The sequence below is a fragment of the Microtus pennsylvanicus genome, chromosome 11 (assembly GCF_037038515.1).
Source record: "Microtus pennsylvanicus isolate mMicPen1 chromosome 11, mMicPen1.hap1, whole genome shotgun sequence".
NCBI lineage: Eukaryota > Metazoa > Chordata > Mammalia > Rodentia > Cricetidae > Microtus > Microtus pennsylvanicus.
Genome location: NC_134589.1, coordinates 99,345,858 through 99,369,862, shown reverse-complemented (window position 1 = coordinate 99,369,862; position 24,005 = coordinate 99,345,858). Strand labels below are relative to the sequence as shown.

The window sequence follows — 24,005 nt, the reverse complement described above, 5'->3', positions numbered from 1 at the left end:
ATGAGAGATGGGCTCTGACCTTGGAAAGCTGCTATCCAGAGGGGAAAGTGACATCTTAGTCATTTGACATCAGTCACTGGGTGTCTCGGATGCTGGAGACGCTAGGTACAAGTGCCAGCCATTCTGCACTCCCTTGCCAGCTGGCAGAGACAACACAGGCACACATCATCACTTTAAAGGAGAGACGGAGAGAATAAAGAAGAAAACGGGATGCTCTAATGGACCCATACCACCTGGCCAGGCACATGAGTAAGTTTAAAGGTACAGTTATGGAGTCAGACTGCCTGGGTTCAGATGCTGATCTGTCTTCTTCCTGCTAAAAACCCTCTGCTGAGTGACATAACTGTCCCACCTCCTCAACCACACAGAAGCATTCCAGCTAGAGGCTGACTGGAGGGTCTCGGAATAGGGTCATGCACTGTATTTGATTGTTATATTTAATATTTCAAGGACACTTCTCCATGATTTCATTTTGGCAGTGTCCTGATTCAGCAATTTCTTGGGCTAATATTCCTTGACTAGAAGAATTGATAGTGAGGTCTCTCACCTCTTGTGCTCTGTGAATAAGATATAAAGAGTTGCCATAACCTGGAAAATGCACATCCCAAAGGCTGTCTTTCTTAGTGTAGGATCAAGGCTAGCAAGACTCTTCAGTAACAGACAAGAGAATGGACACGGGCAGGTCTGGGGCAGGAGACTCTGATCCCATCTGAGGTTGCCCACTGAATACCAGGCTGAGGTCAAGAATGCCAAGTACTCCACAGTGAACAAGGATATATTTAACGCCCAGAAGTCACATGGGTATTCGTAGCATGGACTACCTACGAGGGTGAAAATAACGGCTGCTCAAGGCAGATCATCCGCTGTAGAGCCTTCCACACCATTTTGAATACTGTAGGCCTTTGATGGGACAGTGCGGGATAGAGTGGAGGACCTTGAGCACGCTGGGCAAGAGCTCCATTAGAGTTATACTCCTAGCTCCTCATCCTAAGCCCTCAAATCCTGATGTATCAACACAAAATATTAAGCTGAAAAATGAAAATAAAGAAGTAGTAAAAATGTATTTGTTGTGTTTCAAATAAACACATGACACACAAAAATTATAAGGAAAGACCTTAAAGTGATCATTGACATTCAGTCTCTATTTTCTAGAGCCCAGGATGGGGCTCCTCCATTCAGACCTGTCCACAACCCTATTGTGTGGAGATTTGAGTTTTGTGAGTTTTCTAGCAATAACTCTGCCAAAGTTGAGAGCAGTATAAATTGTAAAACATTTCTTGTAAACCAGCTGCTCACAATTTGGATTGTCTTTACACTTGGGAATAATACAAATAATCAAGCACCAAAGGCTTGGTTGGTGTGCTGTCTTTTAGGTATGAGATGGAGTATTATGAAGCTACTAAGCATGTGTTTACTAAAGGTAATGATGTGACAAAGATGGTGGGGTTTGATATTGGACAGCAAAAGGAGAAATAAAACATGACAGGCATGAGCTAGAGAAGGGGGCACAATGCCCAGAAAAGTGGTCCTGAAAAAGTTGATAAGAAATAATCAAAACAGGAACATCTGGGATCATTGACTTTTATTTCTTCTTTGCACTTCTGGAGTTTTCACATTTTTTAGAATGTGCACCATCATTTATGTATCCTTAAAGGTTGCTGAGCTGGGCCTGTGGTACACACCTTTAACCCCAGCACTCAAAAGGCAGAAGCAGGTGGAGGAGTTCTGTGGATTTCAGGCCAGCCAGGAAGAACAATTTATTAAGATTGTCTCAAAGCAAAACAAAAACAGCTTTTGTTTTTGTTTGTTTGCTTTTGGTGGGGGTGGGGGTGTCTAACTTGCTCCTGAGTGCAGGCAGGACACTATACAAGGAAATTCACAGTAGCTCCAGTTCTCACTGTGGTGGAATAGATGTCAAGATTGAACTGACGCTTTGGGGAACAAATGGCCATCTTCCTTCACTTACTTGCTCCCAGCCTCACTGCTAGGAGGTGGGCACTAGGATTGCTGTCTCAGTCTCGGGGACACACAGAGAACTTGGTTCAGGCCTGTAGGCAGCTCACCTCCAGGCACTCAAGTCAGCTTCTGCTAAGTAGAAAGTTATGTAGTCACAGTAGCCAGTCAGTCATCTAAGGTTAAAAAGAACCCAATCGACTCTAAGAAAACCCCTCCATTCCCTAAAATGCAGGAAAAAAGAAGTCGTCAAGTCCAATAATTACGTATAACACCCTGGTTTCCCTCTCCCTTTCACAAAGCTATCGTGTCACTGTTTCAGGATCCTAAAACCCTGCACATCACACAGGGTCACAGGGAAATGAGCAGCTAATATTCTGTAAGCACACAGATCTCATTTGCTTAAGCATTATCTACTGTTTGTCATTTGTGGTTTTTCCAATTCTAACTAATGCTAGGCCATGCTTCTAACCTGTCTCTTCTACGTTTAGAATGACGTCCTTCATTTTCAGAGCTCAGGGGTTACATCTTGTTAAGCAAAATTGTGAAAAGCTTTATAGGTCACAACTGATAACCAATACTGTGTTAGTCAATGTTTTTCAGTTAATGAAATAAAAAACTGTTCTCTTATGCATCTGTTACAAATTAACCCTGTCTGTTAGACAGCCTAACACGGCCCAAACAAAGAAAATAAGAACTGGTAATGAACATGGCTCTGCCAGCAACACGATACTGACCTACTTGATGGAGGGCTTGACCTCCATCCTCAGCACCACCCACACACCCACCAACCAACAAGATACGGAGAGAAAACTGAAAATAAGTATGCTTCAGTGCTTTAAACTAGGTTAACAAATGAGGTGTGCATGTGGAAGGAGTACATTCCTGGCCACATCTTGAGGTTTCAGGAAGTCAGTGTGCCCCAGGGAGACCAAACACCCACACCAGTGGTACCTGCATTAACACTAACTAACACACTAAACTGCTGCTGAGGCCTGTGTAGTGTGGCTGCCTAATAGGTGAGTAAACAACCCTAAAATGAAGATGCCCTCCAGCACCTCACTGCAGGCTGTGGGAGCAACCCTGTGCTATAGTTGATGAGCCTGAGAAAGACTGCAGGAAATAAGCAGAGCAAGGTTCAAGATTAGCTCCACAAGCCATCCTGAGGTGAGTGTTATGGTACTGGACCATGACAGGGGGCAGCAGTAGACTGCACTGTGTGCCAAAGGTCTCAGAGCTGTAGAGGAGAATAACTATCAGGGACTGAGATGGGAACTTTATGCCTGGCTCTCAAGAGGGTCCTCCTGGGAATGGTCTCTATCCTTTAGATCCAGCCTAGCTGCCAAGTGTTCCAGTGGTGATTTCCTGTCCTGGTCACCTTTCAAAGGATAAGGGTATAAGCACGTACCAAGGGCCAGCTCTCTTCTTATGCCTCTGGGTGGCCAGAGACTGGAGCAGAGAGAACAAAGGGGATCAGAGCAGCCATCTGGTGGGGCAGTGACCTCTTCCCAAGGCTGAGTGGCTGTCCAGTACCTCCCAGAAGTGCCCTGCTGCCTACCTGCTCCACTGCGTGCTTTCTGAGCCTGTGGCAGCACTCTTTTCCTCGTCCGTGGTGTTCTGCTCCCGCACTGAGGCCCCAGCAGTGGCCAGCTCCGAGAGCTTGCTGCGCTCCATGATCACCATCTCGATCTCTGGAAGCAAACATGGAGTCAGGTGAGCTCAGCTGGCATCAATAACAGAAACTCAGAAGCCTCCTCAAGGTCTAGACCAAGCACGTGTAAAGCACCCCACACATGCAGAACAAGTCTCAACAGTGGAAGCAACACCCGCAACATGTGAGCAGAAACTGTCTAGGTCAGGCATCTCTGTCCATCTGAGTGAAACCAAGACACTAGCCCTGACTTGGACAAACATATAAGGAAGTTATTTGTTTTATTTCCTAAAGTTGTCTTGATTTGCATTTCCCTGATCGCTAAGGAAGGTGAACATGACCTTAAGTGTCTTTTGGCCATTTGAACTTCTTCTGTTGAGAATTCTGATTTAAAAAGACACTTGATGCTGGTTGTTACCACATTTCCTTTCCAAAGGGTGGGCGGCAGCTCAGAAGACAGAACATGTGGCTAGTGAGTCCTTACACTTTACACTCCAGAAACGGTTCTCACATGACAGAGGCCATGTGTCCCCTTTCCATTTACAACCTCTGCATGGCAGAGGCAAGTTAGGACTCATTTTGGTTTTCCCAACTCTGGGAGAGCAACTTACAGCAACCTACTTAAATTGCAGTATACATTTTTATTTCCCTAAATGTTCCCTAAGGACCACTGAGCAGAAGAAACACCTGGAAGTCAAGTGTGATGCTTTGCTTCCTGGGATCCCCAGCAAAAGCCCTTGTCACGCAGTGAGGACTTTCTCAGATGGGTGCTGGTCATCCCGAGCTGGTGCCCTGTCCTGGGGTCTCAGCTGCTCTGCTTCCTCTCTCATCCTCATTTGGTCTCCACACAAACCTAGCGATATTAAGTGGAACTAAGCTCCCAATGCCTTCTCCTGACACTCAGGGCCTGACACCTCCTACGCCTGGCCCTGTCCACCTCTGATCTCACCCCCTGGCCTTCTCTGCCATGCTGCTCCCCACTCTGGCCATATGAGGCTTATTGATGGCTGGCTCTCATATGGCCCACATTTCTCAGACATGGGTGTTACTCAGTAACATCTTCCAATGCTCATTTTAAGTGTCATCCTTGGAGATGCTGTGGTCACTCTCCTCGCCTGTTCTTTTCCTTAGTTCTTTTTAAGTGAGTGCCGGCTAAACTGTGAACTTGTTCAGATCACTCCCTTCCCCAATGTCCTTTTTGTTCTATGATCTCATTAGATCCAGTCACTGTGCTTAGGCTCTGCTGGGCCATCAGAGTTTTTCAGACTTTCCTCATTTTTGATGAGCCTGACAGTGTACGGTGTCCTGGCCAGAAATTTTGCAAATCCCAGAATTGGAGTTTGTCAGATTTTCTCCCCCAACCATTAGGCTGGGGCTATGGGTTTCACAGAGGAAGACCACAATGGAAAGTATCCTTCTTGTGACATCATAGCCTGCACACACACTGGCAACCTAATGTGAAGACTGGGTGTTAGTCCTGTACTGGCCATGCTAGTACTAGGCTTCTTTATGGTCAAGTTATTCTCCTTCTTCTCTACCATGTAAATTGGCCTATTCTTTTGTACAATGAGGTTAAGTTTAAGAAAAAGAAGTGGGTCAGTTTACATTCTGTGGAATGAAGTCCCCACATAAAGTACTGTTGTTGCTGTTACTGTTAGCAGTGCAGGGGCCTTGGGCATAGCTGAGGCTTTGGGCATGCTAGCAAAGCCCTTAGACCAGTGGTTCTCAACCTGTGGATCGCGACCCTTTGGGAGTTGAATGCTTCTTTCACAGGGGTCACCTAAGACCACAGAAAAACACAGAGATTTACATTTCATGGTTGGGGCCACTACAACATGAGGAACTGTATTGAAGGGTCGCAACATTAGGACCCTTAGATATTGAGCCACACCCCTCAATCCTATTTGCATAAATTATCTGGAATTCTTCCCAGAAAACGTGTCCTCTTTGCCCCCGACTTTTTTTCTGTTTCTCCTGACAGCATCTCTAATCACATGCATAGACATCCCCTTTGTTTTACTTGTTTAGTCCTGGCCATCCTCTACTAGGCCATGGGCTCCCCAGCATAGGGTGACCTCTTGGATATGTGAATGGATCACTGCCTGCATCCATTATAACATGGGAAGTTTTGGTGCAGGCTGGAGCAGCAATGGGTTGTAGCAGCTGTGGCATGGGTCAGGTGGTCCAGAGCCCAACAGTCTACAACTGTTGTTCACAAAGTTCTCTCATGCAGAGATGTCTGACTTGCCTGCCCCCATCACACACATGTGCTCTCTTAGTGTAGCCAGCCCCTGGAATTGTGGCGGCAATCCCACAAGTTCCCTCTGGAGGCTCACTCTGGGGGGGGGGGGTGGCTCCTGCTCTCCCCACCTAATCTGAAGCCAGATGATAGATGAGAGTTTCCCACAAGGGAGTCCCCATCACACAAGAAGGGACCAACAAGTAATCTTCAGGGGGTATGTGGACAAGCATTCTCTCTGGATTGTTTTGTATGCATCTTATAGACACTGGGAGACGAATCTAACCACATAAAAAGCCTATTCTTATGTGCAGTGAGGTTAAGTTTAAGAAACAAAGAAGTGGGTCAGTTTACAGAAAGCTCCTGAGTGGACAACAGAACAGATAGTACTCGGTCATGGCTGAACAGGGAGATGGCACCAACCCTGTATTAGGTGCCATTTCTTCCTTTCCTCATTGTTCTACCAGTTTCCTGCAGCACCCAGCTTCTTCTTAGTCATCATTTCAGGTTTTTCCAGAGTGAGGTGCAAGATGATTTGCTGTGGAGGTCTTTTTCTTACCCTTAAATATCTATTTTGTTTGCTTTATATTGTATATAACTTAACATGGTGATGTGAATATGTATTATTTATAATAAATGTGTTTGTTCTTGGTAGATGCAGGCTTCTATTTTGTTTGTATCTGTTTGTGTTTACTGATAAAGAATGTCACTAAGACATTTGAAGTCTCCCAAGCAATGACACTGGCCTCTCCTTGGCTCTGGTCTCTAACCTCTGCCTGGTAATCCCACGCCCAACTTGTGCATGCTGTGAGCTCACTTGCCCTGGCAGAGCTCCACCCTGCTTGGCTGACATGGTGGGAACACTGCTCCCAGGACTCCTCAAGCCCATAGAGCCAAGTTCTAGTGCTGAGTGTGAAGGACAAGCCAGCACATCACAGTAGTCCCCTTTCCAGACTTTGCACGTTCCTGGACACCACCAGGATTCTGGAGCAAGAGAAGAGTTCAAGACAGTCTAGTTTACTGCTTGTCAGCAATTTTCCAAGTTACTCAATAACTTTCTGCTTTTTGGAATACTGGGGATACAACCCAGGACCTTGTACATGTTAGGCAAACACTCTGCTACTGAGCCACATTGTCAGCCATCAAGATGAATCTGAAGGGGCTTTCCCAGGGCATGTCCACATAGAGGCTAGGTGAGCATAGGACTGTTCCAGGTACAAGTGGGTAAATATCAACTGTCTGCCCATGGGGTCACTCGGGTACTCCAGGAGTCCCTTCCTAGAATTCTAGGACTTCAAAAACAAAACAAACCAAAACAAAACACATCAGATCTGCTTGTTTGTTCCATCTGGCCAGTAAATCTGAGCAAAGAGAAACCCAGAAGCACAACAGCTCTCTGTACAGCCAGAACATGCAACAGCAGGGAGCACAGTTCCCGGTTCCCCACCTGAGAAATGTGGCAAATGAAGCCATGAGTCGCTGGCTGGGTCACCCTGAGCTCCCAGCTATTCACCCAGCCCCGCTGAGTTCTCCCTGATTCGGCACCACCATGGAAGATGTTCTGCTCAGGTTAATATTTCCCAGATGACTACAGATCAGTTCTTTGGAAGTCAGAACAGGCCTTCCTCTTCTTGTAATCAACTTTATTCAGAAAACTTTTATAGTGTTCTTACCGGGGCTCCACCAGTTCCCTGTCCCCTATGAAATGGGAACAGGAGTGGTTTGGGGGCAAGAGGATCTCCTCAGTTTGTCACAGCCTTGAAATGGACTTCAGAGCCATCTTTAAGAGGATACTAAAGAGGCTGTGATCTTTGCTGTGAACCCCTCTTTATGCCACACCAGAATTGCCTATGGTGGTCCTGAGCTGCTTTCCAGTCCCACTCTGATCTGTCCTTGCTGATGCTAGACTTCTATCAATAGGCCAAATAGTATGCTCATATGACTCAGGAGCTTCCAGTCACCATAGATTACGTTAATGGCAACTCAAGGGCTCCACTGAGCCTCAGTTACACTTTGAGACATCCCTAACTCCACCAGTCAGGCTTCTGTTTAAGTGAGAATGGCTTATGTTGAAGCAATAGCTCTTTTTTAAAGAAATTAAATTGTGTGTGTGGGGATGTGTACCTATGAGCAGGTGTAGGACCAGGAGGATAATGGGTGCCATGCTCTATTACTTCCCACCTCGTTTCTTTGAGACACGGTCTCATGCCTTATATTGATTGTGCCTGTTCTGCACAGCAGTGGAGTTACAGGCATTTACAGAAGCACATCTAGCTTTCTGTTTGACAACTGGGTATGTTAATTCGCGTCCTTAGGCTTGTTCAACAAGCACCTTTATGTGCGGAATCTTCCCAGCCTTAATGGGCTCATTTTAAAAAGGTTGTGTCATCATTTGACCTGATAAGGTCCTTGGAGCCTGGAAGATTTTATTAGGTACTGAGACGATATAGGATGGGGTGGTGGTGGTGAATGACAGCCACCCACCTCCCACAGTCTCAGGCATTTGAATCTTTGGTCTCCAGTCTGTGGTACTGTTTGGGCAGAGTTAAGTAGTGTGACTTTACTGGAGGAAGTATGTCACTGGGGGTGGGCTTTGAAGTTTAAAAAACCAGTTGCCATTCCTAGTTCATTATCTCCACTTGCTGCTTGGGGCTCAAGTGTGAGCTCTCAACTGTTCCTGCAGCTGTGCCTGCTTGCTGTGACACTTCTTCACCGTGAAGGTAAGCAATGGATTTTTATCCCTCTGGAACCTTAACAAGAGATAAGAGTGTCAAAAATGTATCTATCACACTGCCCTGCCCCATAAGCAAAAGAAAAGAAACACAAATTTGACCTTTTTTTTCTAAATGTCTCACTAGGTAGTCTAGACTGGCCTCAAACCTGAGATCATCCCAGTTCAGTCTCCCCAGTACTGGGACTGCAGATGTGTGACACCACATTTAGCTAAATCTGCTTATCTTTACAACACACAGACACAAACATACACACACATGTGTACATGCATACGAAGGAAGGGTCGAGAAGATAATTTAGCAAAGAGGGTGAAGGATAAAATGGATCAGAGGACATGTGGAAGTGAAGGACTCTTCTTTCTGCACAGTTTCCAGTGCTAAAATGCTATTTTAAAAAGGAGCTTGTGTGTATGTGGGGGGTGGGTGGGTTGGATATGATCAAAACACATTTTATAGGCATATTAAATTGAAAAAAAACATGAAATTATATCAACAAGAACACTAAAATGAACAAAAAGAGAAACGTCAAAATTTGTTTAAAGTGAATGCCATGCCTACCCAGAAGGTAGAAAAGGGGGTGGGTCACTCCAAGTAGCTTAGGGATGAACAGCTGACTCTGTACCCATGTTTGGGAGACAGGTGAAATACTGGGGTGGGTGGCAGATGGGGAAGCACTGCAAGCAAATGCCCCACTGATTGTTTACAGAATTGGAAATAGCTGAGTGATGCAATTCTGAAGATGTTTTGGCTTATTATAGGCCTCAGAAAATAACTGCGTTGTAGAGAAGACCAAAGATTTAACTGTGGATGAAAATGTAACAGGGAAGCCAAGAAATGTAGAGCTAGGCCAGACCCAAGAGTCAGTACAATCGTTACATGCATATTTGTATGTGTATATGTGTTCATGTAAAAATAATGATGCATTTACAGGCGGTGGTGGCGCACACACCTTTAATCCCAGCACTCAGGAGGCAGAGGTAGGCTGATCTTTGTGAGTTCAGGGCCAGCTTGGTCTACAAAGTGAGTTTGAGGACAGTCTAAGCTGTTAATCAGAGAAACTCTGCCTCAAAAACCAAAACAAAACAAAAAATTAAAAAAAAATAAAAATAATGATGCATATATGTCCTAGCTCTGACCACTGGAAGGACCGAAAAGCAAAGTCCCAGGAGCAATGAGGCTACTCAGTGTCCAGATCTCAGTTGTGCCAACCACTGGCCACAGAGAAGCAGGACCAGGCATGGGCAAAGATGTGAGATGACCATGGGATAAGTATCTTCTTATGTCAGAAACTGACCCCCAATATGACAGGGGCTTAACAAACCACAGCCAGCTCGAAAGGATTGGGAAGGGCCAATTCTGGGACAATTTGAACAGCAGAGTAAATAAACATACTAGTGGAATATAAACCATAAAAAAGTGTGAATGCACACTGCTGAGAAGTAAGCCACTGGCTGGGAAGAAGGGACTTCGTTACAGTGGAATGACCAGGACTGACTGTTAAACATGACACCAGGCTGCTGTGATTATCATGATAAACACTGGATCAGGGGAGACTTACCAATAAGTGCCCAATCTAGGGGAATTCTGAAGAGGCACATGACTCACAAGTGTCTTCCCAGGGGCTGTGTAGAACTTGAAAAGAGTAATTCTACAGTGAAGAAGTGGCCGGTTCTTAAGTGATAAAAAATAAATACTGCTTGGGGAAAGTTAGAGGGACAATCAATGTGACACCCTGAAAAGGACACAGTGTCACTAACCCACGTTTCAGCCAAAAGGCAGACCCTCAATCAGACACAGATCCAATGAGGGCCATTCTCTAGAACCAGTCAATGACTCTACCATTCAACCCAGGTAGACTGATGCGGGCAGACCAAGTTTGCAGCCATTCTGTGCTACATTGGAAAAATTTTGCTTCTTAAAAAAAAAAAAAAGGAAGTACATACTAAGCATGTGCAATAAAGTACATTTTTAGACCAACAAAGACAATAGGAACACAGGTGGAAAAGAACTATGAACTGATGGGGTCAAGAGCCCCTTGTTCTTAGCAAATGCACTCTGACGCTTTGGGAGGAAAAGGTCATTAGATGACTTCAACAACTTCAACGCATGGTGTGCGTGCGTGGTGGGAGGACAGAGAAAGACAGAGAAAATACAAAAATTCAAAAGGAAAAACTTAGGAAATGGGGTAAAAGGTGAATGAGTATTCTTTATACTATTTTTGCTTCATGACCTTTCTTAAATTTGAAATTATTTCTAAATAAAACATTTGAAAAATTACTATAAGCTCAAAACCAGTATAAATGCAAAGTATCTATAAACATATACAGGATGAATGAGGAGATTTAGCAATGTGCATTTTATATGGTAACTCAGTCAGTAAGCACCTGAGACCTGACGAAAAGTTCAGCTCTGCACAGCTACTGCCCCCATCTCGGAGCCCACCCTGACCCTGTGAGACTCACAAAGGAGGGCATAAGCAGGGACCTTGACTGCTGGTCTCTCAGACCACCTGGAGAAACAGTGCTGGCGGCTGTAACTAGAGTGTGAAACACAGGTCACAGACTGGGGCACACCAAGTGCAATAAAGCTTAAGCTTACTATGAGGAGAGAAAGGACCCAGGAGGGTCGTGGGTGATTCATCTGTCTGGGTTTAGGGTAAAGACTGCATAAAAGTGCACCAGGACAGCAAACAAGATTTATTTGTCAGAAAACTAAGACAAAGGAGAGCTGGCCACTTACAAGGGAAGAGTGACAGAGTCCAGCTGCGTGCAACTGTTTTCAGAATCCCTGATGTTAATAGAAGGTGACTGCCAAAGAAAGCAGCAAAGAGAAAAGAGGAATCTGAGCCAAAGGAAGAGACACTGAACGAGGGGACGGTGAAAATGGGAGTGCCTGCTTTTGCCAGCCTGCCAATACGGCATCCTGCAAACCAAACAGAAGCACGTTCCCAGGGCCTGTCACACCAGACACTAGGGAAAGGATGGGCATGTCTCACTGGCGCTGAAGAACTCTGCAGTGAACTCTGTTACTGTGAACATCAGTGAAATAAGTACATTTAGAGTCATCAGGGTGGTCACTTGCTCACCCCAGAATCACAATGAAATCACAGAAAACAAATGCTCAACAAAATAACTAAACAAAATTAGGACTCAGTGGGGGACTAAAGATTATTTAGCCCAAGAATTCTTAATAACAAACAGGGTTGTTTCTTTCTTTTTTGTTGTTGTTTGTTTTTGCTACAAAATAATTAATGAAAATTTTAAAATTTAAAATATCAAGTTTCTATGTGCTTTAGCAGTCTTTAATTCAACAATGCAAAATTCAAACAGTTCCCAAATCCAAACCTTTTGAGAGCTGATGCAATGTATCAAATGGAAATTCCATATCATAAAAAGTGGTTTCATGTGAACATTATTTACAGCATGATATGAAATTATCTTCAGGGGATAGTGAGCTGGCTCAGCAGTAAGGGTGTCTGCCATACAAGCCTGACATTCAACCTTAAAAACCATTAATGAGGTAGAAGGAAAAGCCCACCATCACCTGGTTGTCCTTTTTTTTTTTGGTATGCTGGGGGGACTGGCCAGTGAGCCAGCCTGTCTCCAACTCCTTCATGCTGGAGTTACAAGCATGCCATTTTCTAAAATAAATAAAATGAAATGGAATAGAATAAAATAAAATGCAGCAGTTCCGGAGGTTAAGCTCAGAAAGTGTGTCACCAACTGGGCATCTCCTCAACCCTGTAAGGATTCTATTATGGGTTCCGATAGGAGAGTAGTCAAGTCCATGAAGACAGGCAACAAAATGGTGGCTTGCCATGGGGGGAGGCAAGGAGAACAAGGAGTTGTTTAATGGGGTAGAGTCTCTGTTTTTCAGGATGCAGAGTAGACGACAGTGATGGATACACAAGATGGGTCCCCTTAGCACTGCTAACTTGTACACTTCAAGTGGTGGAGATAGTAAGTTTCAATTTCCACTATTTTGTCCAATAAAAAGGAAACGGAGGAGGAGGAGGAGGAGGAGGAGGAGGAGGAGGAGGAGGAGGAGGAGGAGGAGGAGGAGGAGGAGGAGAAGGAGGAGAAGGAGAAGGAAGTAGGAAGAGAAAAGACAGACAGACAGGAACCCCAAACAGGCAGGGATACCTATATCTCCCAGGTGCCATGCAAGTGATGACCATCCTGGGGAAGCTGTGAAGGTCAGGGCACAAAGACATTGCTTTCTTGATACGACAACTCTGGCCACATCCTGGAGCTCCCCCAGCCTCTGACACACTGACTTTTTTCAACAACAGTAATTCCCTGACTCGCCAAGGATGATATACACCCCAATCTGATTAATATTTGGTAGAAGAAGTGCCTTTTGGAGAAACGGCAGGTGCATATTGCAATAATCTTTGACTTCACAATCCAAGGATTTCTTCAGTCTGATTCTGTATTCCATGGGCTGGAGAGATGGCAATTCCCTGACTCGCCAAGGATGATATACACCCCAATCTGATTAATATTTGGTAGAAGAAGTGCCTTTTGGAGAAACGGCAGGTGCATATTGCAATAATCTTTGACTTCACAATCCAAGGATTTCTTCAGTCTGATTCTGTATTCCAGAAACCACAGAAAGACAGACAATGGAGAGGGAAGGAGGAAGGTCTTCATGGGAAGGTCAAGGGAAGGGGAAAGACACGCTCCTGGTTACCTAGGTAACCACAGAGGACTGTGATTGGCTGACTCTGGAGCAGTGTTTCAATGGGAAATTGGTCATGGCGATGGCAGGAACAGGCAGGCAGGTGTGTGTACCCCTCTTTTGCTGGTTGCTTTTTAGTACTGCTCCTCAACAGAGTGGTCGTCTGGGTTCTTCAGAGGGTCTGCCTTAACAAACCTCAACTCTCCTGTTAAGACTGCAGGGAAGGAACAAGCAGAATCTCCCCACTCCAGAACCAGGACCTATCAAATCTCTTTCTCTCCCATGAGCCCCCACACTTCCACTCTCATCTATGCTCATTCATCTTACTCCTTCCTACAGAAACGAGCCTGCTGGGCTCAGAAGATAGCTCAGTGGGTAAAGCACTTGTCATGCAAGTTAGAGGACCCGAGTTCGGATCCTTCAGTTTTGCAAGATGCAAAGAATACTGGAGATAGTGATGAAGACACAAGATGGGCCCCCTTAGCACTGCTGACTTTACCCTTCAAAGTGCATGGAAAGCCATACTCAGTAGCATGTGTCTATAATGCTTATGCTCCCATCATGAAATAAGAGGCAGACAAGAGACTCTCTAGACAGCCAGCTTGCCTGGAGTATACAGCAGCAAAACACAAAAGCCTGTCTCACAAGGTGGAAGATAAGGACAGATACCAAAGATCTGCACGCAGAAACATGAGCACAAACATGAACAGAGGAAGGAATGAAAGAAGAAAGGCCTGGAGAAACTGGAAAGTGTGGCCCAGAGTGTACCCAGGCTCTCCTCTATGCCTCTGCCCCACGTAAAATGCTGCCGCACGGAAGCTCTCACTCTAGCAGCCTCGGGCTGAGCGTCAGGAAGGCCCTTCCACAGGGGCGTGTGTGTAGTCGAGAGTCAGCTTACCCAAAATTACAAAGCTGCTCAAGGGCAGACTTCAGTATCCCAAAGGTAAGTCAAGAATGAGGCTGGGTTCCATTTCATTCCAGAAGGGACTTTTAAAAAGGGCAAAACTGAGGATCAAAACCCTGGGGACCCCTCAATCCCAATTGACTAGGTAGGTGCCATCAGCCCTGCCTGTTGTGAGATTCCAGGAAGAGAGCTGGGAAGGTTAGGATAGCCAACCAATTCTTACTTGTTCCATAGGCAAAACCAGCAGCGCAGCCCTACTGCTCCCAGGAGGAGCTAGAGTGACTCCATCTCTCTGGCAGGTCTCATTATTAAGTTACTGCTCCAAGCAAGTCCAAAAACAAATGGCTGTCCCTTCCAAATGAAGGGCCAGTTAGAAAACAACGATGTGCTGAGGCAGTCTGATTTCTTGGGCAAAGCTTCCTCAGCTAAGGGATGATGCCATCCTTTATCTTTCTTTAATAGCCCACTTCTGCAGAAATTGAAGGGGGTAGTTGTAGTCTCATGGCCTTAGAAACAAGTGACCCAGGACTTGAGATCTAAGGGATGGCAAGTTTCTTTGTGCACTGGGGGTGGGGAAGGATGGGTCAGAAGCACACATTCATTTCACACACCTTCATCGTCTGGGTTTAAGTGCAGAGGAAGTGTGAATTCTGGGTGCTACTTTATAAAAAAAAAAAACAAAACCATCGATGCCACATTCAAATCAAGCTATGACAAACTGTGACTTGTGAGATACCCTTTTTACTCTTCTGTTTTACCCTACCTTCTATATAGAGAATTTGACACTAGAACAGCGGCAGCAGACATGGGGGCGGTGGTGAGTACCAACACCTGTCTGTCACAATCACACTGTTGATCACCTCCTAGATGTAGGCCCAGTGAAAGGCGCGCTTACAGGAGGAGTAACACGAGGAAGAGGCAAGTGCCCTAGCCATCCCGGCACAGAAGGGAGAAAGGGAAAAGCTGGAACACAGCACCCAGCACTCACATCCCTACTGCTGATACACATACGCACTCACATCCCTACTGCTGATACACATACTCAGAACTTAGGACAGAGCCACTGGAGACATATGAGCCAGGCCTGGTGATAGGTCCCTGAATAACTCTATATGAATGAACATCTGGTTTGCATTAAGAATGAAGGAAACTGACACCTTTCCAACTGACAGGATTTTAACAGCTGCAGTTTTTGTCCAAACACAGATGCAGATTAAAGAGAAACATTCCTTAAAGAGAAACATTCCTTAATAGCACCTTCAAACCTAAGATCAGGTATATCCTTTGGAAAGTTTCAGAATGTCAGTACAGTGGCCAGGCCTGTGGACACTTTATATATTTATGGTGAACTGAGTGGGAAATGACAGCTCATCATGCTTTAGAATGATTAGTGTGTCTGAGAAATTACAAGGGCAATAAAATGGTCATGGGGTCACTGGGAGCCATGCTTGGCTGAGCTATGAGGTCTGTGTCAGCTGCTTCAGCTGGTCTCTGGGGGAAACCTTGGGGCACTATTTGGCACAATCTGGCTGGGCAGCCTGAGGAACCCACTCTGGAAGGCTGGTAAAAGTGTCTTCCCCTGTACAGGGGCAGGATGCAGCACCAGACACACACTCCAAGTCCAGCAGCCTAACGGATGTGGCAGCCTCAACCAGCAGCCTACAGTCACTGTACCAGGGCTGGGCCATCTGGCAGACAATTAGGGTCCACTGTTAGTCATAGTCTTGGCTTGCTGAAGAACATCCCTTACAAGATCTGGAACAAAAGCAGGAGTATCTTTCCAAGATGAAATTGACAAGAACACAGTGTGTAAAACAAGATACAGACATTCATCTACCCATCCCACCCTATGCCACTGCACCTTGGCTAGACCTGGGGTGTGAGTTGATAAATTTCTTCCCATCTAGTGAACTTCCTAACATAACCTAAAATAAGCAAGTGCAAGTGAGTATGACTTACCCCATGTTTGTCCCTCAACTGTCCCACCAAAGTGATACTTACAAATAAAGGGTTTCAGGACCCAAATGAACCAAATGTACTACATAAACCAAAAAGAACAAAACAGCCGGGCGGTGGTGGCGCACGCCTTTAATCTCAGCACTCGGGAGGCAGAGGCAGGTGGATCTCTGTGAGTTCGAGGCCAGCCTGGTCTACAAGAGCTAGTTCCGAGACAGGCACCAAAGCTACAGAGAAACCCTGGCTCGAAAAACCAAAAAATAAATAAAACAAACAAACAAATAAACAAAAACCAAAAAGAACAAAACACATAAATAAAAGCAGCCAGAGACCTTGGCCTTAGGAAGTCTGGGCCATCAAGGGACATTTTGGCTAGACTCACTGAGTGTGATTGTGGCATTCACTGACAGTTGCCATGATAATCATTACAAGAGCCAACAGGCTGGGATGAGAGAGTATGCACTGGCTGTAGACTTGCACACAGCTCTCAAAAGCAAACAAACCTCTAGTCCAGCAGTTCTCAATCTGTGGTTTGTGATCCTTTGGGTGGGGGTCAAATGACCCTTTCACAGGGGCTGCATATCAGATATTCATATTACATTCCTAACAGTAGCAAAATTACACTTATGAAGTAGCAACGGAAGTATAGGTTGTGAGGGTCATCACAATATGGGAAACTAAAGGTATTAATTGGTGCAAAGCTCTGCATGACTGTCAGTCACTTAGGTCTGTGGGCATAGAGTCACCACTGCTAGCCCCAGGGTTCAGAAGGCTGGTGAGCACAACGTTTCCCCAGCCTCATAGCTCTCAGCTGGGATGCTCCATAGAGGTTGCAGGTTGTTTTTGTCCCAAAAGGTGTGGGATCTTCTTCACTCTAGCTAGTAGAACTCTGACTCAACCACCACCAAGCACAGTCCCATTAACATCAACACTCAAGGGCTCTGCCTGGAGGTTCCATATGAGTGGCTGTGAGCCTGGTCTATGATACAAACAACAGGCTACATTCAAGTATTTTGAATTCCAGACCAAATGTTCTCCAGTTTCAGAGGGTTTTAGCATCTACATAAGAGACAGGAAGAGAGGAAGGTGGATTAGTCCTGCCAGGAAAAGAGTAGAAGACAGGTTTCTGTTCACCAAGGGTATATACCACACAACTGTGCCTCACTCTGAACAGATGGGACTTGTAAAACCTGTTGGAGAATCTGGATGCTGTATTTAACCATGTGACTCCAAAGATCCATCAGCTATTAAAGACATATCATCATACCAAACCTGGGCCCCCTCTCCTTCCCATAGTGCACTGGACACAAGTAATATCCCAAGTTAGCAGGAGTAAGAATAGCAGCCTCAATGGTAAATGAAGACGGTAGCAATAACAACAGCAGCAGCACCATCAAATACCTCCAGAGCATTTCCTAAGGGTCTGGTGCTGCTTTGAGGGGGCCAAATGCACTGTGTGATTTAACTCTGGTAATGGACAATAAGGTGGCCATGATGTCTGACTATCCTTTTACAGACAGGAAACCTTGCTCCAGGTCACACAGGGTGGGGCTTGCACTACATCTGCTGCAGCATGGCCCACAGCTGCCTCTGAATGGCCAGGCTGTCCAGAATGAGGTACACTGGTGGGTGCTGAGAAGAGCAGAAGCACCCAGGGAACACACGAGGGGCAGGAGGAAGACAGAGGACATAGAAACCTCGCTGACTGCAGGGGCTGGCGTGGGTGAAGGGGCCATTCCCGGGTACACTCACCTTCACGCTCCCCACTTGTCTTCATGCTTTTTGAACCACCCTCTGTACCTTTAGCCTTCTCAGCGTCTTCCTGGGCATCTTCAGCGGGCCCTCTCTCCTCGTCCTCCTCCTCCCCAACGTTTTTGTAGTTGGGTCTCTTTTGCATCCGCTTCTTGCCCTTGTGTTTGTTCATCTCAAGGGACCGCTCAAGTGTCTCAGTGGGCTTAATGAAGCACCGGATGCTGGGCTTGGCCTGGGTGAATACAAGAAAGGCAACGCATGAGTTGGGATGCTAGAATCTCAATGGGTGTTCACAGTTGCCAGAGGCTCTGCCTCAGCAAGTTACATCCAAAACAGTCACCACTACTTCTGAGATGGTGGCAGGACTTTTACCAACACTCTCCCCTTCATTATGAAGCAGCTAAAATGCCAGCCACCATTTATGGTTTGCTATTCTAGGCCTGGTGGTGAAGGCTTACAATCCAGGCTACTTAAGAGGTTGAGATAGGATGGTCTCAAGTTCAAGGCCTGCTTGGGCTATAAAGTGAGTTCCAGAACAAGCTGGGTGATGGAGGAAGGTCACTGGTTAATTATAATAAAGAAACTGCTTGGCCCTCATAGGTTAAAACATAGGTGGGAGGAGTAAACAGAACAGAATGCAGGGAGGAAGAGGAAGTGAGCTCAGAGGCCATGCTCCCCTCTTCCAGGCAGATGTGATTGATGAAGCTCTGACCCAGGATGGACGTAGGCTAGAATCTTCCTGGTAAGCGCACCTTGGGGTGCTACACACATTATTAGAAACAGGCTAGTCCAGGTGTGAGAGTTAGCCTAGAAGAGGCTAGATAAAATGGGCCAAGCAGCGTTTAAAAGAATACAGTTGGTGTGTTGTTATTTCCGGGCATAAGTTAGCCAAGCGGCTGGGAGCTGAGTGGTAGGAATGCCAACTCGCAGCTCCTACAACAGCTGGGCAACTCAGTGAGACCCTATTTCAAGAAAAAAGGAAGGCCTGGAATGTAGCTCAGTGGTAGAGTGCTTGCCTGGTATGTGTGATGCCTCCGTGTATTTCAGAATGTGCATGTACACGTGTGCATAAGAAATGTTGCCTTTTACCAGGCCAGCTCTTTGCACCCCAAGCATCAATTGTCTACCTAGCAAATATCCTGGTGTGCTCAGTATGCCATCTTTCTGAGAGGTCAAACTGTTATCACCTCACTCAAAGTCTCCAGCAACCCACAAGGCAGTACTGTTGTCCCCATTTTATAGATGAGGAAGCAGCTTGAGAATACTGAATGATCTTCCCAAGGTCACCAAGCCAGGAGGAAGTAGAGCCTCAAATCTATACACTACCTGCATAGTTGCTAACACAGTGACAACAAAATGATATTATTATAATTAGCATTTTTTGAGGGGGAGGGTTGAAACAGGTTTCAAGTGGTCCAGACATGCTATGGAGTAGATGATGACCTTGAACCCTGGATCTTTCTGCCTCTACCTCCCAAGCAATAGGATTACAGGCTTGTATCACTGTGGCCACTTTATTGACTTGTATTTATAGTGAGTAAAATGCTACACGGCTAAGGAACTAGAACAGCAGCATGCCTTGCTATTACAAAAGCAAGCTGGTCGTGTGCCAGCTCTCCATGTAAGAGAACTTGCTAAGTGTCAATGAGCCAAAGTCAGACCAGCTCCATAGGAAAATGTTTTCTCTAGGCAGAGAAAGGCAGAGGTCTCAGAGAAACAAAAAAGGCCCTTGCCATCAGTGCATCCTATACTCCCATATCTCTGTCTTTACAACCATGATATACAGAAAGTATGGGTTTATTTTACAGGTGAGGAAAATCAAGGCTCGGAAGGGTTGGATTTGTTCAGTTACTCAAGTTCTGGAACTGTAGAGAATCCGTCAGCTTCTTCAAATAGCGGTACCTTACCCAGAAGCCTCCGCAGTTTAACATTTAGAGTTCTTTAAAATGTGTATTATAAACTGAAGATGATGGCATGTGTAGTGATGCCAGCACTTGAGAGATGGAGGCAGGAGGACCAGAGCTATTTTCAGCTACAATTCAAGTTCAAGGCCAGCCTGGTCTGCACAGAGACCCTTTCTCAGAAAGGGGATGGGGTGGATGGAGCATGTGCATGTGATGCCTCCGTGTATTTCAGAATGTGCATGTACACGTGTGCATAAGAAATGTTGCCTTTTACCAGGCCAGCTCTTTGCACCCCAAGCATCAATTGTCTACCTAGCAAATATTCTGGTGTGCTCAGTACGCATGTGGTACTGAGCACATGGGGTGCATACCTAGGGAGACTGAGGCATGAAAATCACTTGAACTCAGGAGCCTTATTAAGGCCAGCCTGACTAGAACAAGATTCTATCCCAGGAGGGAAAAAAAAGGAGTTTATCCATGCAAATAAATTTGTCTAAAAAAGGAGCAAAGACAAAAGAAATGGATTTGTCTGGGTCAGGACTTTGATTGAAGTGTTATTTTTCCAGACTCTGAATGTTCAGACATCAATTTGTCACTTAAAAGAAGGTTTAGAATAAACTTTTCCATTATCTTGGCATGGATTATCTATCTTATGAATTTGTCCCAAGCGCCACCAAGTATATTCTGGAGGGAGAGGGACAATATACCTTGCCAATAAGTGGAATGTGCTCAAGGAAAACAGATTAATTTCAATAATGTCCAAAATAAAACCCATTTGAGAGCTAAATTAGCATCCAAATACAAACATTTATTTTTATTTGCCCATTTTGGATTATTCAACCACAAAAATGACAGATAAATTGAAATGTGATTCTACTATCCAGAAAACGCAGACAATACATTACAGAGTTGGGGAATGGGCATCTGAGCATGTACCACTTGCATCGCTTGACAGACTGCATCCATCAGAGCTCAAGCAAGATGCGGTGTGGGAAGTGCAGCCCTGGGCTGCACTCTCCTGGAGATGATTCCAAGATGAAGTGGCTTGCTTCTGCCCATCACCATCTGCTTGCAGTGAGTTTTAGAGCATGCCACACAAAAACAGGGCTACCAGAAACAGAAACTGAGGCCAAACACACACAAACACCTATATACTATGAGTTAAGGACAGAGATCCACATGAATGGCTATGGCAAATCTTCCCTAAATGCTAAAGGGCTCTAATGTTCAGAACAACTGGCAGAATAGAAGAAAGGAACATAAGGGGCCTAGGGCTGCCAGAATGGTTTGAAGGCCAGAACCACTACCTCATCTCTTTGCCTAAAACACATGCGAAGGAATTTTAGCCTTCTAGAATCAAATGAAATCATGGATAGAAAGCTCCTTCAGATCTGAGCCTTCAGTTCAGTGGTAGAACCCTTGCCCAGAATGGATGAGTACTCTTGGCTGGGTCCTGGTGGGGATGGGGGTATCACAAAGAAAGAGAAGAAGGAAGGCAGACAGAGAGAAGTTCCTTCAGAGAGAGGAACAAACAGCACACATGCAGCACAACAGTAACCCTTCCCTTCCCAGTCTCAAAAGAAAAAAAAAACAAAGAGAAAAATCACCTGCAAGAATTAATGCAAGGGAAGGAGTGGAGCTCACTATGATCAAAATCACTGTATGAAATTCTCATAGAATAAAAAAAATGTTTTTTTTAATTGGATGAATTCAGATGGGTGTAATGGTCCATTGCCTTTAATCTCAACATTCAGAAGGCAAAGGCTGACAGATCTCTGTATGAGTTAGTTAGGGCTAGCTTGATCTATACAGTGAGTTCCAGGTCGACTGGCCCTTGTCTTTAAAAAAAAATAATAATAACAAATTCAAGAACTTTCCAAGTGAATCACTTTTCTGGATAGCACTGAAGTGGGGGCAGGGAGTGGGGAAATTTTAAGCTTTAAAAATGCAGCCAACCGGCAATAGCTAGAGACACCTAAAGGTCCATGGGTGAGGGAGGGTCATACAACTGGCAATAGCTAGAGACACCTAAAGGTCCATGGATGAGGAAGGGTCATACAACTGGCAATAGCGAGAGACACCTAAAGGTCCATGGATGAGGGAGGGTCATACAACTGGCAATAGCTAGAGACACCTAAAGGTCCATGGGTGAGGAAGGGTCATACAACCGGCAATAGCTAGAGACACCTAAAGGTCCATGGGTGAGGAAGGGTCATACAACCGGCAATAGCTAGAGACACCTAAAGGTCCATGGATGAGGGAGGGTCATACAACCGGCAATAGCTAGAGACACCTAAAGGTCCATGGATGAGGGAGGGTCATACAACCGGCAATAGCTAGAGACACCTAAAGGTCCATGGATGAGGGAGGGTCATACAACCGGCAATAGCTAGAGACACCTAAAGGTCCATGGGTGAGGGAGGGTCATACAACCGGCAATAGCTAGAGACACCTAAAGGTCCATGGGTGAGGGAGGGTCATACAACTCTTGTCAGCCCATTGCTGGGGTGGGATCCATGGAGATCAGTGGTTCTCAACTTTCCTAAGGCGGTGACCCTTTAAAACAGTTCCTCATGTTGTGGTGACCCCCAACCATAAAATTATTCTTGCTGGTATTTCATAACTGTAATTTTTCTACTATTATAAACCATATTGTAAGTATCTGATATGCAGGATATCTGATGTGTGACCCCTATGAAAGGGTTGTTTGACCCCCCCCCCTACGGGTCATGACCCACAAGTTGAGAATCACTGATGTAGATGCTAAAGACTGAGGTCCAGGCTAGTGAGATGGTCCAATGGGTAATGTACTTCCTGAGCTGCTGACTGACCTGCACAACCCCCACTTTGGGCTGAGACTGACAGGTCCTAGAACTCAAAATCAGGAATGAACCACGTATTCAGGTCTACCTCCCTGGTGAGTACCAAGTCCTGGCTACTGTTTACAACTATGTCCTCTGTGGGTTTCCATTTTCTCATCCATCAAGGGCCATGATGTCAGTTTCTCCCTTGAGAGCTGCTGAAGTACAAGAGGCAGCCATACCTTCTGTCACCCTTTGCAGAAAGTGCCTCTCCCCTAATGCAGTGAATATGTGGGAAAGCTCCACACTGTTCTGAGTACTTTGCATACTTGCCTTTCTTTGGCCACCTCACATTGAATGGGAAGATCAAATCCAGAAAGCCTGGCACCAGTGTCCAGCTGGCTGTTTTGCTTTTCTGACCAGCTATGGGTTATTACCTTGACCTCAGTCCAAAATGGTGATCCTGCCTCCAGGAAATTTCAGAACGAGTTTGAGACTGAGAGTTGCCTCCTCCCGTTTTATAATCCTCTCTAGTTCTGGGATTTAGGGCATGCACCACTACTGCCTGGTTTCTATGGCAAGCTAGTGTGGCTATTGGGATTGATGCCTAGTCTGTAAAACTGGTCAGTGTGGCTGTTTTACTTTTCTGATCTTCAGGCAAGCTTTATTTATGAAAATACAAATGAAATGCCACTACATACATCAGGGAGGTGATCTGAAAATGCTGCCAAATTTAATGGAGGCTATATCCATTACCAGCAGCACTGACAGTATAGGGACGTAACCTGATAAAGCACCACTCACCTGGAAGCAGGACATACTTGCACAGCTCAGGGACTCCAGGGTCCATGCTTAGCACCTGGGCTCTCAGGCAACAGATAATGAGCTTCCTGGGAAGTAGCCTAGGACCCGTGATCAGCACTACAGGGGACTAGCCTCATCTCCTGCTCTCTCCACCCCATGCCATCTTCTCCCTCCCATTCTCAGCCTAGCTCTAGTGTCCTCCTGGAACTGTGTCTTGCACTCAAATGAGAGCAAATAAATGCCCATGAGAGTAATAAATTTCAAACTAGCCTCTTTAATCAATCTAATATCTCATACCAGCTCATTAAAGAATGGCATGTGAAGTGGTTATCTGACATTTATTTAGGAAGAGTGTTTTTAACATGTACTCTAAGAAAGTATTACAAGGAGTGAACAGCCACACGGTGGGATGCCCCACTCTCTAGTGAAGGCGTAAGTCACAAACAATGCCACACCAGTTTGGAATTATGATTAATAGGGTGGTATTTATTTAAAGGGGAAAAAACTTACAGATCACCGTCCCAGACAACAGCCCTCTGCGCAACCAAGAAGGGAGTCTAGTCGCTGGCGGAGCAGGAAGTGAAGAGGGAGAGAGGAGAGGGAAGTGGCCACTTTTTTAAATGGAGAGA

The 24,005-nt window shown here is 45.5% G+C and overlaps 1 protein-coding gene across 8 annotated transcripts in view; it reads right to left on the bottom strand.

Moving 5' to 3' along the window:
- Clec16a (C-type lectin domain containing 16A) overlaps positions 1-24,005 on the bottom strand; it is a 218,684-nt gene that overhangs the window by 144,399 nt on the left and 50,280 nt on the right. For 5 of the 8 annotated variants that reach the window (XM_075942026.1, XM_075942033.1, XM_075942025.1 and 2 more), the window contains exons 10-11: positions 17,868-18,099; positions 3,512-3,644 (exon numbers count right to left, since the gene is read on the bottom strand). In XM_075942026.1, the coding sequence (XP_075798141.1) occupies positions 3,512-3,644; positions 17,868-18,099 (365 nt within the window). The remainder of the gene's footprint in view (positions 1-3,511; positions 3,645-17,867; positions 18,100-24,005) is intronic. The other 3 variants (XM_075942027.1, XM_075942032.1, XM_075942028.1) reach the window with 1 other exon arrangement.